This window comes from Thamnophis elegans, chromosome Z, assembly GCF_009769535.1.
Source record: "Thamnophis elegans isolate rThaEle1 chromosome Z, rThaEle1.pri, whole genome shotgun sequence".
NCBI classification, from domain to species: domain Eukaryota; kingdom Metazoa; phylum Chordata; class Lepidosauria; order Squamata; family Colubridae; genus Thamnophis; species Thamnophis elegans.
The window spans coordinates 84,056,224-84,069,887 of NC_045558.1; the positions used below are offsets into that span (position 1 = coordinate 84,056,224).

At 36.6% G+C, this 13,664-nt stretch overlaps 1 protein-coding gene across 1 annotated transcript in view; it reads right to left on the reverse strand.

Annotated features, from left to right (window-relative positions):
* TECRL (trans-2,3-enoyl-CoA reductase like) overlaps positions 1–13,664 on the reverse strand; it is a 57,701-nt gene that overhangs the window by 23,297 nt on the left and 20,740 nt on the right. The window contains exons 7-9 of the mRNA XM_032238099.1: positions 3,361–3,433; positions 2,614–2,657; positions 1,564–1,621 (exon numbers count right to left, since the gene is read on the reverse strand). Of these exons, the coding sequence (XP_032093990.1) occupies positions 1,564–1,621; positions 2,614–2,657; positions 3,361–3,433 (175 nt within the window). The remainder of the gene's footprint in view (positions 1–1,563; positions 1,622–2,613; positions 2,658–3,360; positions 3,434–13,664) is intronic.

Below are 13,664 nucleotides of genomic sequence, written 5' to 3' on the forward strand. Positions count from 1 at the left end.
GTACTGAGTTGGACTGAAATTCCTATCATAACAATAAGGCACAAAATGGATTGTACCATGCAAGGAAGGCTGATCTAGAATGTCCAGAAATCTTCAATCTAGGATGCCACAATGATTTTATTATTTCTTAGAATCATAGGGCTGGAGGAAACCTTGGAAGTTTTACAATCTACTGTAGTCTAATCCCCTGCCCATGTCAGGAGGGTTTATATCATTCAGGCCAAATGGTTGTCCAATCTTTTCTTGAAAACCTCCAATAATGATGTGTTCTCAACTCCAAGAGGCAAGCCATTGGTTAATTATTCTCACTATCAGGGAACTTTTCCTTAGTTCCAGGTTGGATCTCTATCTCCAAGTTTCTATCCATTGCTTCTTGTACTAACTTCAGGTGCAAACTTTCTTGCATAATACTAGTTTGTGCCTTGTTAGTAATAGCAATAGCAAAAGCACTTAGACTTATAAAACCACTTAACAGTGCTTTACAACCCTCTCTAAGCGGTTTACAGAGTCAGCATATTGCCCCCAACAATTTGGTTCCTCATTTTACCCAACTCGGAAGGATGGAAGGCTGAGTCAACACAGTGATGGGAATACATTTAAAGAGCACAACATTTGGGAAATCTGCAACTATAATTTACTATAAATAATATACAGCAAATACATTAATACTATAAGACTCTTAATGTTTCAATGAGTCAGTGGAGTCAATTGTTCTGATAAAATGAAATTTAGCATTATGTGGATACTTTTTTAAACTGTGACTATGTTCAGTTTAGTTCTAGTGGTTAAGGTATTAGCCTAGAAATCTGCAGACTTGCCTGAGGCATGAAAACTGAGAGGGGGACTATGACCAATCACTCACTCTCAGCCCAAATCACCCAAAAATGTTATTGCTGTGTGGAAAATAGGAAGAAGATGTATTACATATGTTCGCCACCTTGAATTATTTACAAAAATAATAAAAGTGAATTAAAAAATTAAACAAGCCAATGCATGCCATATTTTAGACTGCTTTTCTAAGATTCTTTGTCAAAGAATAACAAATTAATTTTGACCATCTTCAACATTTCAGAAGTATGATTATGTGTGGTCAAATTCGTGCTGGTTTTTAGTAACCACATGCATTTTCTTCATCATTCAGAAATGCAAATAATATTTATTTAAATTAATATTCAATCAGCATTTTCAGAACACAGTCATATCACAATCAGTTTTTGTGTGAAGGCTTGACTTTCTGAGTGATAAGACTTGACTTTTGTTCCAAATTTTTAAAAGTCTTTTTACCATATAATTAATAAACAAGAAGATACAAGAAGATCAGTAATTACGAGAGAACATTTTCAAGAAGATCAGAAAATACACGAGAACTAGAAGAGAACGTTTTCAATTAGTTGGCCTCCTGCCAATATTAAGAGAAGACTCTAGAGAACTAGAAATAAATATTGTCTTTGACCAATCCCCTATTTGCACAAGGTAATTTACAATACTCAAAATATTTCCCAAACATCAAGAATAATGCTATAAAAATATTAAAAGTTAGGAATAGAGAAATAGACTACAAACCTGACTGATTTTGATGAACCAAAGCCACATTGATAAAATGGTTTCCAGCTTCACATACCTGCAAAACATTTCAAATTTATTTCAATTTTTTTGTACAGTTGGACCGCATACTTTTGTAACCTGTTGATATATTATCTGGAGAGTCTAATAAATTCAGGTTAACAAAAAACAAGTGAGCCCTATTTATATTCTCATGCTGTTCAAGAATATGAATATCAAGACTATCAAGAAAAATAAATATGCTCTTTACTAAATATAAAACATTTCCTACAGTAACAACATGCAACTGTGTCCTCTAGGTCTTATTTACTAGAGATTTATGGAGTTCTCACTGCTGTTTTTATTAAATATTATGCTTCTAATATATAGCTATTAATAGCTAGTGTGCCTGGCCCTAGAATTAAATCGCATTTAGCATTAAATATGTTGAGGGTTTCCAACTTAAATGAATAAAAATCCCAATCAAAGAAGTGTTAAACTATCAATTACAACATTTGTAAGGCTGTACATTTCCCTGTTTAAAAAGTGGGGTAGGGAGAAGGTAAGATGGACTAAACATGAGAAAAGAAGCTAATGTTCCAAATGGAAGACAGTGACATCTTGGCCTTTGATAAAATCCTATTAAGGATGACCACACAATGGTTTCAAAACGAAAGTCTCATTTGGAACCATACTTGACTTATGCAGTTGGTTCTCATGCTGTGACTTACGAAGATAAATGCATGTAATTAACTAAGCATTGTTTGCTTTCTGCTGCGTGGCTTGCAATCATCCTGAGTTTTCCTGACTTAGCAAATTAAAACTTACTAACCTTAAGAAGTTGCAGTTTATGAATAAACTCTTTGTATGTAGTATACCAAGATAGATATCAACATTAGAATGACAGCTTTTAAGTTTCAATTCAGAAACAAATTCAGATAATATAAAACATAGGGCCTTCAAAGGCACCTTAAAAAAATCCTCCACAAGTGTCATTCCCCTAAAGACATTTATATACAGTAGATATTTTCCACACTCATATTTATTCTCCAGCTGCTTGCCTCTACATACCAGAAATCCAAAGGTAGCAAAAGAAACTTGCTTATTTCCAAATGCTAGAAAATATAATAAAACCATCCATTAGTCTTAGATGATTGTAGATACTAGAGAAAAAAAATAGTATTTACAATAATATATAATTGATATGTAATTCATAGGATTTTGTCTCTTTGGAAACTTAATTCTTTGATACCACTATGATTTGTGCATCAATATGTACTCAAAAACAAATGTTTAATTCACAATATTTAATTCAATATATTTCTACATATTAACCCAACAAAAGGCAACAAAAATACTGATCTATATTACATACATAATTATTATTTTGCTTCAGTTTTCCTATAGTTAGTCCATTTCAGAAATACCATTTTGGAATAAATCAATGGAAGAGCCCACCCCAAGATGGGCCACAGACTGGATCAGTTCAGTTCAGAGAGATCAACTGTGTTTCTCCTATATAAATGCATCTGTAATTATGTAACAATATTTATGGCTTCTACATCAAAACATTATGCAGTAGCATGGCCTCACATCACAGGGAAAATTATATTGCTTTCCCACATTAGGAATATCAGATAAAGTATGGGACAGAGTTCCTTTGCTAGCAAATGTTTATAAAAATAAGTATTTCCACTGTAAAACTTATTTTTTTAAAAAATGCCAGTGCAAAAGTGAATCACTTACAGTCATGAGAAAAAATGCCAAAATAATGCTATATAGATCTATTACATAAGCACATCCCTCTGTTCTACTTACATGGAGGAGTATACTGGGGGTGATTGATGTAATAAGCAAACCAAGAAGTAAATCCCCAGTAGAAAGCACAGCCCTATAATGGAAAATACTGATAATTATAATATACATTTTGATATAGAAAATACACATACAAACTATTTTGATATTATTTTATTATTTTTTATTTTACAAAAAGAGCACAAATACCTTGTATGACTCTAAAAGAGGTACTAGAGCGAAGTTGTTCTACAGAAAGTTTCCTTGTATGATGAATAACACTTTTTCTTTTAATTATCACATCAGAAAGAACGTAACAGGAACAGAATAAACAGAATACAGAACAGATAGTTCTGATCTTCTCTTACATTTTTTTTTACCCAAAGGACTGTTGCATCTTTATGAGTGGACACTAAAAACTACAGAAGAGCTCCATTTTCTGTTCAAAAGTATATATATCCCAAATTAAACTTAGTGGGAGTTTCTAATTTGATAAGATTACTATTAAGTAAAGAACTCAGAGATATGTAATCTCTCTGAGGCAATCAAATAATGTCGATATTATGATGTCTCATATTCCTCCAAAGGAGACATTACATTTAATACACTGTTATTGCCTCCTGCACTAAATGCAGTGCACATCTATACTATGTCATCCAAAATGCCCTCCCAACAGCGGTAGCAATTGAATCTTTTTATTTTTCCAGTGGGGGACATATTCCAGCAGCATTGAAGATATATTCAGCTAAGGTTAGTGCACAATTACTCTTTGGTGCTCAGTTGGGACTTTACTTCTCTTTTATCCTTCTGGAAAGGTTGCAGTCAAAATTCCTAAGAGCCAAATTTCAGGTAGTGCACTGCATCTCAAATGCAGTACTAAGGAGGGATTACCAGGTGCATAGATTTACATTTTTGTACATTGGTTAAAACTACACCTTTTCTTTACAGGGTTCTCTCCTTATAGAAGACAATTTCAAATCAATATAGTTGAGGACCATCTCACAAAAACTCCAGTATCTTGGTTTCTCCAGGGAAATGCTTTTAATGAGGGGATATGAGTATGCCCTTAGTCAGTGACTTGCAGTGTGGTTTATGGCTGATGAAGCAGCAATTTTTTTAGACTTGTGGACTTCAACTCCCAGAATTCCACAGCCAGGCATGCTCAGTTCTGATTTAAAGTGACAGCATTTGTTTTTCTCCTTTGCTAAATAAGTTTCCTTCTTTCTTTTTCTTCTCCCTTCTCCTCCTTCTTCCTTCTCTCCCTCCCTCCCCCTTCTCTCAAACACACACACACACACACACACACACACACACACACACACACAAAGTTGCACCAGGATTCAGAAAATTTAGGTTTTCCTCCTCAGCCCATGTTAGCAATACCACTAGCAGCATTTTGGCTGACAGGTGTAAGTAGAAGTGGAAATTCATTCTACTAAAAACATTGATTTTGCTTATGATTGGATAATTAAAATTTCAGAAGACCCAAAGGCATAGTATTAGAGTGTTACATAGTGCATAGGCCAAAGAACTGTCTCAATATGTTCCCTCCCCCCTCTCTCAAACACACACACACACACACACACACACACACACAGTTGCACCAGGAGGATGAAGTTTGAATTCCTCCCCCTCTCTCCGACCCACATGTACCTTTTCCAGATGTTTCAGAGAGGATTTCAACTCTGCTCTTGCCTGCCGTCATGAAAAGAAAAAAAAAGGTAAAAAGAAAAAGGCAAGAGCTGAGGTCAGGCTGAGCTAGTTGCTGCCAGAGTCACCATGGATGACTCTGCTTAGCGCTTAACTCTTTTAAAAAGCCTCTAAAAAGCACCCTCTACAGGAGGAGGCAAGAGAACAATGTGTGTCATCTACGACAGGAATTTTTTGGCTTTTAACTCTTGCTTAACTCTGCTCGAGTGATCATAAAACACCAGACTAGATGAGGCACGTTGTTCTCCTGCTGCCTCCTGTAGAGGGCACTTTTTTAGAGGCTTTTTTAAACAGTTAATCAGAGTCATCCATTGGGGACTCTGGCAGCAACTAGCTCAGCCTCACCTCAGCTCTTGCCTTTTTCCTTTTACATTTTTTTTTCTTTTCATGATGACAGTGATGAGGCTCTGCCTCCCCTGCCTCCCCTGACTGCACATCCCTGCCCTTAGTGCACTTAAACAATGTATTAAAGATCTGGAAATCTAATAAGATTGGGCTGCTTTTCCCAAGAATGTTTATTTGAGCAATCGAACTACCCCTTTAAAAGCAGCAAGATATTTATATCAAACAACCACCCCCAAAATCCAAAGGCATTAACCTTAGCACTCTGCAACGTACCTTCCACAGCAGGACTGATTAAAAAAAAATACTACGTATATGACCTGAGACTGTGCCCTGTGGACAAGGGGTCACTGAAACTGCAGCTCACGTTTTACTATAATGTATATGTTTACAGATTACAGATTAAAAGAGTTAGAAGAGACCTTGCAAATCATCTAGTCCAACCCCCTGCCCAAGCAGGAGACCCTACAAATGGCAATCCAATCTCTTCTTCAAAGTCTCAAGTGATGAAGCTCCCACAGCTTCCGAAGGCATTGGCTGATTGTTCTCACTGTCAAAAAATTTCTCATTTCCAGGTTGAATCTTTCCTTATTCAGTTTCCATCCATTATTCCTTGTCTGGCCTACGGTACTTTGGAAAATAGCTTGACCCCCTCCTCTCTATGGCAGTCCCTCAAATATCTTCTATAAGATATATAGATATATTTCATAGAAATATCTCCAATAATTGAGTTTTATGAGTTCTTATCTTCTATAATGTGGGGGTTTCGATTTATTTTAATACTGGTTCACACAGACCAACCTCTGACTCATAGACACAATCTTATCTAATAAAATATCTGGGAAAATTGACCTTTTTCATGCATAACTACTGTTAAAAGATCAGTGTGAAATAATTTATCTGAGTATAACCAAATTCTGCTATGCTGTACGTAAAATTAGGCAAACTTTAACTGCCCACTCTTAATCCTCCACAAATCACAGTATATTATTCTGACTTTTATTTTTTTAGTATTATATACTTTATTCATTAAAAATGAAACTCAGCCAACTGAACATTCAAATATGCATTACAAATACCATTGACTGGTGCTAATGGTTGATACGGTTTACTGCCAGCGTTCTAGGTATCAACCAAGTACCTTCTTAAAATATAAGATGTTCCAAGTAGCACAGTTTTTTGCAGTTCCCCTGTTGTTATTGCAGGAAGCTGCAATTTGTTGATGTATCTTGTAAAATTCTTGGACATGATGCCAAGTGCTCCAATGACAATGGCTATCAGTGTTACATGCTTCATCCATAGTCATGCAGTTTCAATGGCCAGGTTGCGATATTTCATCATCGTCATTATCATTATCATCATTATCATTATCAATAATATCATTAATAATAATAATAATAATAATAATAATAATAATAATAATCTGATGAAAGTGTTGATCACATACTCAGCTGCTGTAAAAAAAATCTCGCATACTGATTATAAATTGCGGCACAATTCAGTAGCACAAATGATCCATTGGAATTTGTGCAAAAATTATAATATTAAAACAGCAACAAAACTGGTGGGAACATAAGCCTGAAAAAGTCACCGAAAATCAGATGGTCAAGATCTTGTGGGATTTTCGCATACAAACAGACAAAATACTGGCACATAATACACCAGACATCACACTGGTTGAGAAAAATAAGGTTACAATCATAGACATTGCAATACCAGGTGATAGCAGGGTCAACGAGAAAGAACATGAAAAAATTGCAAAATACCAGGACTTAAAAATCGAAATTCAACGATTATGGCACAAACCAGCAGTGGTAATTCCAGTGGTAATTGGCACACTGGGTGCTATTCCAAAAGCACTGGAATTACATTTAAAACAGTTAAAAATTGACAAAATCACCATCAGTCAAATGCAAAAAGCCGCACTGCTTGGATCTGCATGCATATTACGAAAATACGTTATGACCTCCTAGGCCCCTGGGTGGGGCCCGACTAGTAACCAATGCCAAATCCGGCGAAACAACTGGCCACTGTGATACAATTGTATAATAACAACAACAACAACAACAACAACAACAACAACTCCGCCGTTGCTGGTCCCAAGCCCGGATGAGAAAGGAGGAGGGTTGGGGTCAGGTTGGCAACCTGGCCCCATAAAAAACCCACCAACCCATACAATATGGTGAAAGAAAAGATACTGCATCGGTCGTCGCACGAGTTAACAAGGGCCGCGGCGGATGTTGGGGTCCCTGGACATCTGTCGACAAGTGGGCTACAAGTGGACCAGCCAACAAAATGACAAAAATATAGTGCAGATGAAAACCGTGCCATAATGGCCTGTTACTAACACTCAGAGCCAGAAAAAAGAGGTTATTTAAAGCGAATGTATGAATTATGGAAATAACAATATCCAGATTCAAATGTTAGTGAACAACGACTAGCAGATCAAAGGCGATTTATTATACGGAATAAAGTGTTTAATGAAGTTGAACTTGAGAAAATTCAGGTAAATTGCAAAACCAAAAAAACAATACCACAAGCGGAAATAACGCAATCAAGACACAATTAAAGACATTATAGTAGAACTCCCAGAAGAAGCTCTCGGGGAGGAAATAACACCACCACCACTAGAACCAGTTATCACTGAACCAACTGATGAACTAACTCAAAAACAAAAAGAATTGAAGGATAAGATCATGGAGCATTTTCTGCTTAATGAGGAAAGGCAACGTTTACCATCACTAAAAACTGTGCCTAAGAAAATTTTGGCCCCTATCATGAAAATGGTTAATGCAGTGTTTTCAACAATTGAATCGGGATCCATCTTGGAAACGAACCAGTTAATGTACAGCGCAGCTGTAATAGTCACTAATGAACTAGGCATTAAAATCAAAGTACCTAGTCACACAACAGAAAAAGCATCAAAGCCAACGTGAGAAAAGCATTGGCAACAAACAAATGCAAGTATTAGAAAGAACAACTGAGATGGTCAAAAATCGAGTAAAAAAGGTAAAGAATTGGACATCACCTGGAAAGGACCAATTACATGGTTTCTGGCTCAAATATCTAACCAGTTTACATGCAATATTGGCCAGGCAACTGAATGAAATTTTACCAAAATGTCAAATTGATGAATGGTTGACAACTGGAAAAACATACTTGATTCAGAAAGATGCAACTAAAGGAACAACACCTGAAAACTACAGACCAATAACATGCTTGCCAACAACCTTCAAATTACTCACAGGCATTATTGCAGATAACATGATGGATTATTTGGAAACAAACAACATCTTGCCAGAAGAGCAAAAAGGCAACAAAAAAAGGAGCAGGGGCACAAAAGATCAGCTCCTAATTGATAAAATGATATTAGAAAATTGTAAGAACAGAAAAACGAATTTGAATATGGTCTGGATTGATTACAAAAAGGCATTTGACTCACTGCCACATAGTTGGATCATAAAATGCTTAGAAACAACTGGCATTAGCAAAAATATTACATCCTTTACTGAAAAGGCGATGAAATAATGGAGAACTGAGTTGCTATTGCTATTGCTATTGAATGAGATCTACGGAATGAGATCTACAGAATGGTTAATATCAAGCGAGGAATTTTCCTGGGTAATTCACTTTCACTTCTTCTCTTCATCATCGCAATGATCCCACTATCAGTAATCTTAAAAAAATGAAATTAGGCTACCAAACAGCCAAAGAAGCTGAAAAAATTTCGCATTTACTATATATGGATGATTTGAAACTCTATGGAAAGTCAGAAATAGAAATCCAATCATTGACAAACACAGTCCGAGTATTCAGCACCGATATTTCAATGCAGTTTGGCATGGAAAAATGTGCCACTGTATCCATAAAAAGGGGCAAAATCACTGCATGTGAGGGAATTGAAATGCCCAATGGCCAACTAATTAAATGCAATGAAAATGAAGCCTACAAATACTTAGGCATTCTGCAGTTGGATAACATCAAGCATAGAGAAGTAAAAACTATTGTCAGGCGAGAGTACACCAACAGAGTTAGGAAAATTTTGAAATCTAAATTGAATGGTGGAAATACAATCAAGGTCATAAATACCTGGGCAATACCAGTTATAAGATACACAGCTGGTATAGTTAACTGGACACAAGCTGATTTGGACATTTTGGACCGAAAAACCAGGAAACTAATGACAATGCACTACAGTTTACATCCACGTGGTGATACTGATAGACTCTACCTGCCCCGAAAATCAGGTGGCAGAGGATTATTACAAGTGAAGCAAACAGTTGAAGAAGAAAAACATGCACTGGCTGATTATTTAAAAGAAAGTCAAGAACATCTATTAATCGAAGTAAAGAACAAAAATCTACTGAAGGCCCAACAGACGAAACAAGAATACAGAAAAGATGTGATAAAATCAAGAATGGAGAGTTGGCAGAACAAAGCACTGCATGGCCAATTTCTGGAAAAAATAAAAGATAAAGTGGACAGTGAACAAACTTGGTTATGGTTAACAACAGGTACATTAAAGAAAGAAACAGAGTCACTAATCCTGGCTGCGCAAGAACAAGCTATCCACACAAATGCCATTAAGGCCAAAATCGAAAAATCCTCTGATGATGCCAAATGCAGACTTTGCAAAGAAGCTGATGAAACTATTGATCACATACTCAGCTGCTGTAAAAAAATCATGCAGACTGATTATAAATTGCGGCACAATTCAGTAGCACAAATGATCCATTGGAATTTGTGCAAAAATTATAATATTAAAACAGCAACAAACTGGTGGGAACATCAACCTGAAAAAGTCACCGAAAATCAGATGGTCAAGATCTTGTGGGATTTTCGCATACAAACAGACAAAATACTGGCACATAATACACCAGACATCACATTGGTTGAGAAAAATAAGGTCACAATCATAGACATCGCAATACCAGATGATAGCAGGGTCGCTGAGAAGGAACATGAAAAAATTGCAAAATACCAGGACTTAAAAATTGAAATTCAACGACTATGGCACAAACCAGCAGTGGTAATTCCAGTGGTAATTGGCACACTGGGTGCTATTCCAAAAGCACTGGAATTACATTTAAAACAGTTAAAAATTGACAAAATCACCATCAGTCAAATGCAAAAAGCCGCACTGCTTGGATCTGCACGCATATTATGAAAATACCTTACAACGTCCTAGGCCCCTGGATGGGGCCCGACTAGTAACCAATGCCAAATCCGGCGAAACAACTGGCCGCTGTGATACAATTGTATAATAATAATAATAATAATGATGATGATGATGATGATGATGATGATGATGATGAAGAAGAAGAATAATGAATGAAACAATGGAGAACTGAGTTGGCAGTAGGGAATGAGAACTACGGAATGGTAAATATCAAACGAGGAATTTTCCAGGGTGATTCACTTTCACCTCTTCTCTTCATCATCGCAATGATCCCACTATCAGTAATCTTTAAAAAATGAAATTAGGCTACCAAACAGTCAAAGAAGCTGAAAAAATTTCGCATTTATTATATATGTATGATTTGAAACTCTATGGAAAGTCAGAAATAGAAATCCAATCATTGACAAACACAGTCTGCGTATTCAGCACCGATATTTCAATGCAGTTTGGCATGGAAAAATGTGCCACTGTATCCATAAAAAGGGGCAAAATCACTACATGTCAGGGAATTGAAATGCCCAATGGCCAACTAATTAAATGCAACAAAAATGAAGCCTACAATATTTAGGCATTCTGCAGTTGGATAACATCAAACATGGAGAAGTAAAAACTATTGTCAGGAGAGAGTACACCTTTCTGCAGTAGATAGATAATGGCTAAAATGATTATGATGAAATAATAGAATGAATTTGATGTTTGAAATGTTTGAAATTTAAATATAAAAATCTATTTTTGTGACAAAATATTTAACACAATAATAGAAGTATGGTTGAAAAGGCTCTAATATGTTGATTTGATATGATTGAGGCAAAATTCCCCCCCCCTTATTAAAATTGCACAGCTGCAATTGCAGTTGGTTGAGTCAGTTTACTGTGCATAAGTCAGATAAATATTAGGAAGATTGCTCTTGCAAACTTTTTTTTCCTTCTCTGTCTTTATATTGTTTCCAAGTCTGAAATAAAAGTCCCTATAATATAATGAAGTAAAATACAGAGGATCTCAGGAAGAACAATTAGGGAATAAACAACGCATAGGAGTAGAATTAAAATATTTTAAAGAACATTAAGGAGTCTTCTCCTGGTTAAGTATTTTAGCTATCCAGTTCATTTGGCCTACATTCTTATATCTTACATCATCAGACTCTTATCACTTCATCACCCACTCTTTTTAAGTAGGACAAAAGTGCTCACATTGAGGTGATGAAAAGGAAAAGGAATATTTTATCTTTACCAAAACTGTCTCCAACACCTTCTTTGGGAAAGTAGAAATTATATATAACCTGCCAGAAATTATTGATAGCAAAATGCTTTTAGAAAGGATTTTTTCAATTAATAATAATGATATTTAGCAAATATAAAGAACTATGATTTTTCATCATGTATTCCAACATGTAGCCATTACTGAGCAATATAGGTTACTCACAGGAAAAAAAATTGCTCTTAGCAGTTGCTAGGAGTGGTTTTCCCTCCTCAGCCTTCTAACTTTCCCAAAGTTTTAAAGGACATTCTAAAACTGAAATACAAATATATATCTGATGCAGTGGTGGGATGCAATTTTTTTTACTACCGGTTCTGTGGGCATGGCTTGGTGGCAGACGTGGGTTGCTGCCGGTTCAGCCTGGATATGGGCGAACCAGTAGTTACGGTGGCGGGAGGCTTCACCCATCTGCCTGGACGCTTCTGCAGAAATGTTGCATACATGCACAAGCATGCAAAGGAACACACCCAAACTGGTAGTAAAAAAATTAGCAACCCACCTCTGCTTGGTGGGCATGGCTTGGTGGATGTGACAGGGGAAGGATACTGTAAAATCTCCATTCCCACCCCACTCCAGGGGAAGGTTACTGCAAAATCCTCATTTCCTCCTGGGACTTGGGAGGCGGAGAATAGATGGAGCGGGGCCAGTCAGAAGTGGTATTTACTAGTTCCCTGAACTACTCAAAAATTTCCGCTACCAGTTCTCCAGAACCGGTCAGAACCTGTTGAATACCACATCTGATCTGATGACATCAGCTTAATCAAGTACAATTTTTAGAAGACTAATCAGATATACTGATGATTTTTTAAAATTATTTTTCATACCTCATGTCAATAGTGTAATATTCCAAATATGGTCTTACCGAGGCATTATAAAGTGATAATAACACTTCACATGATCTTGATTGTGATGGGATTCAGCCAATTCGCATCACTTCAGAAGAACCAGTTCTTAACTTTCTAAGCAGTTAGATGTACTGGTTGTTGGAAGAAATCATTAGGGAAGAGAACCAGTTGTTAAATTATTTGAATCCCACTGCTGGATAGGGTTAGTGTTCAAATCTGTTGAAATGCTTCTTGACCAGCCTATCTTCTGGAGTGTTCGCTATCCCAACCAGTTTAGTGTCAAATGAAAATTTGATGAATTCTTCTTCTATCCCCTCATCTAAATAATTTACGAAGATATTAAAGAGTATTTGGCTTAAGACAAATTGCATATTTCCCTTCATGTAGATGCAGTTCCATTCAGGACCACAAATTGAATGATGTCATTTGGTGTGGTGATTTCTTACATATACTACAACTCCACCTCCTCTTTTGTTAGGTCTGTTTCTTTTGAACAATTTATATCTTTGTAGCAGCATATTCCAATTATGTGTTTCACCCACCAAGTTTCAGTAAAGACAACTATATCATATGCAGTGGTAGGTTACAAATATTTTTAAAACCTATTCTGTAGGTATGACTTGTTTTGTGGGAGTGGCTCGGCAGTCATGTGATCAGGTGGGCATGGCCAACTTGGAAAATGTGGTGAAACTCATTTAACAATAGGTAGGTAGGTAGGTAGGTAGGTAGTTTTATTTATATGCCGCCCTTTTCCCTGGGGGGACTCAGGGCGGCTTACAGTTCAAAAGGAAGGGAGGACATACAAATTAAACAGATAAGACAGTACATCGTTAAAAACACAACATTCATACAATTCAGGTGGGTTGAAGTCTTTAGTCCCAGGCCTGTCGGGACAGCCAGGTTTTGAGGGCTATGCGGAAGGTCTGGAGGGTGGTGAGGGTACGAATCTCCACGGGGAGATCGTTCCATAGGGTCGGAGCTGCCACCGAGAAGGC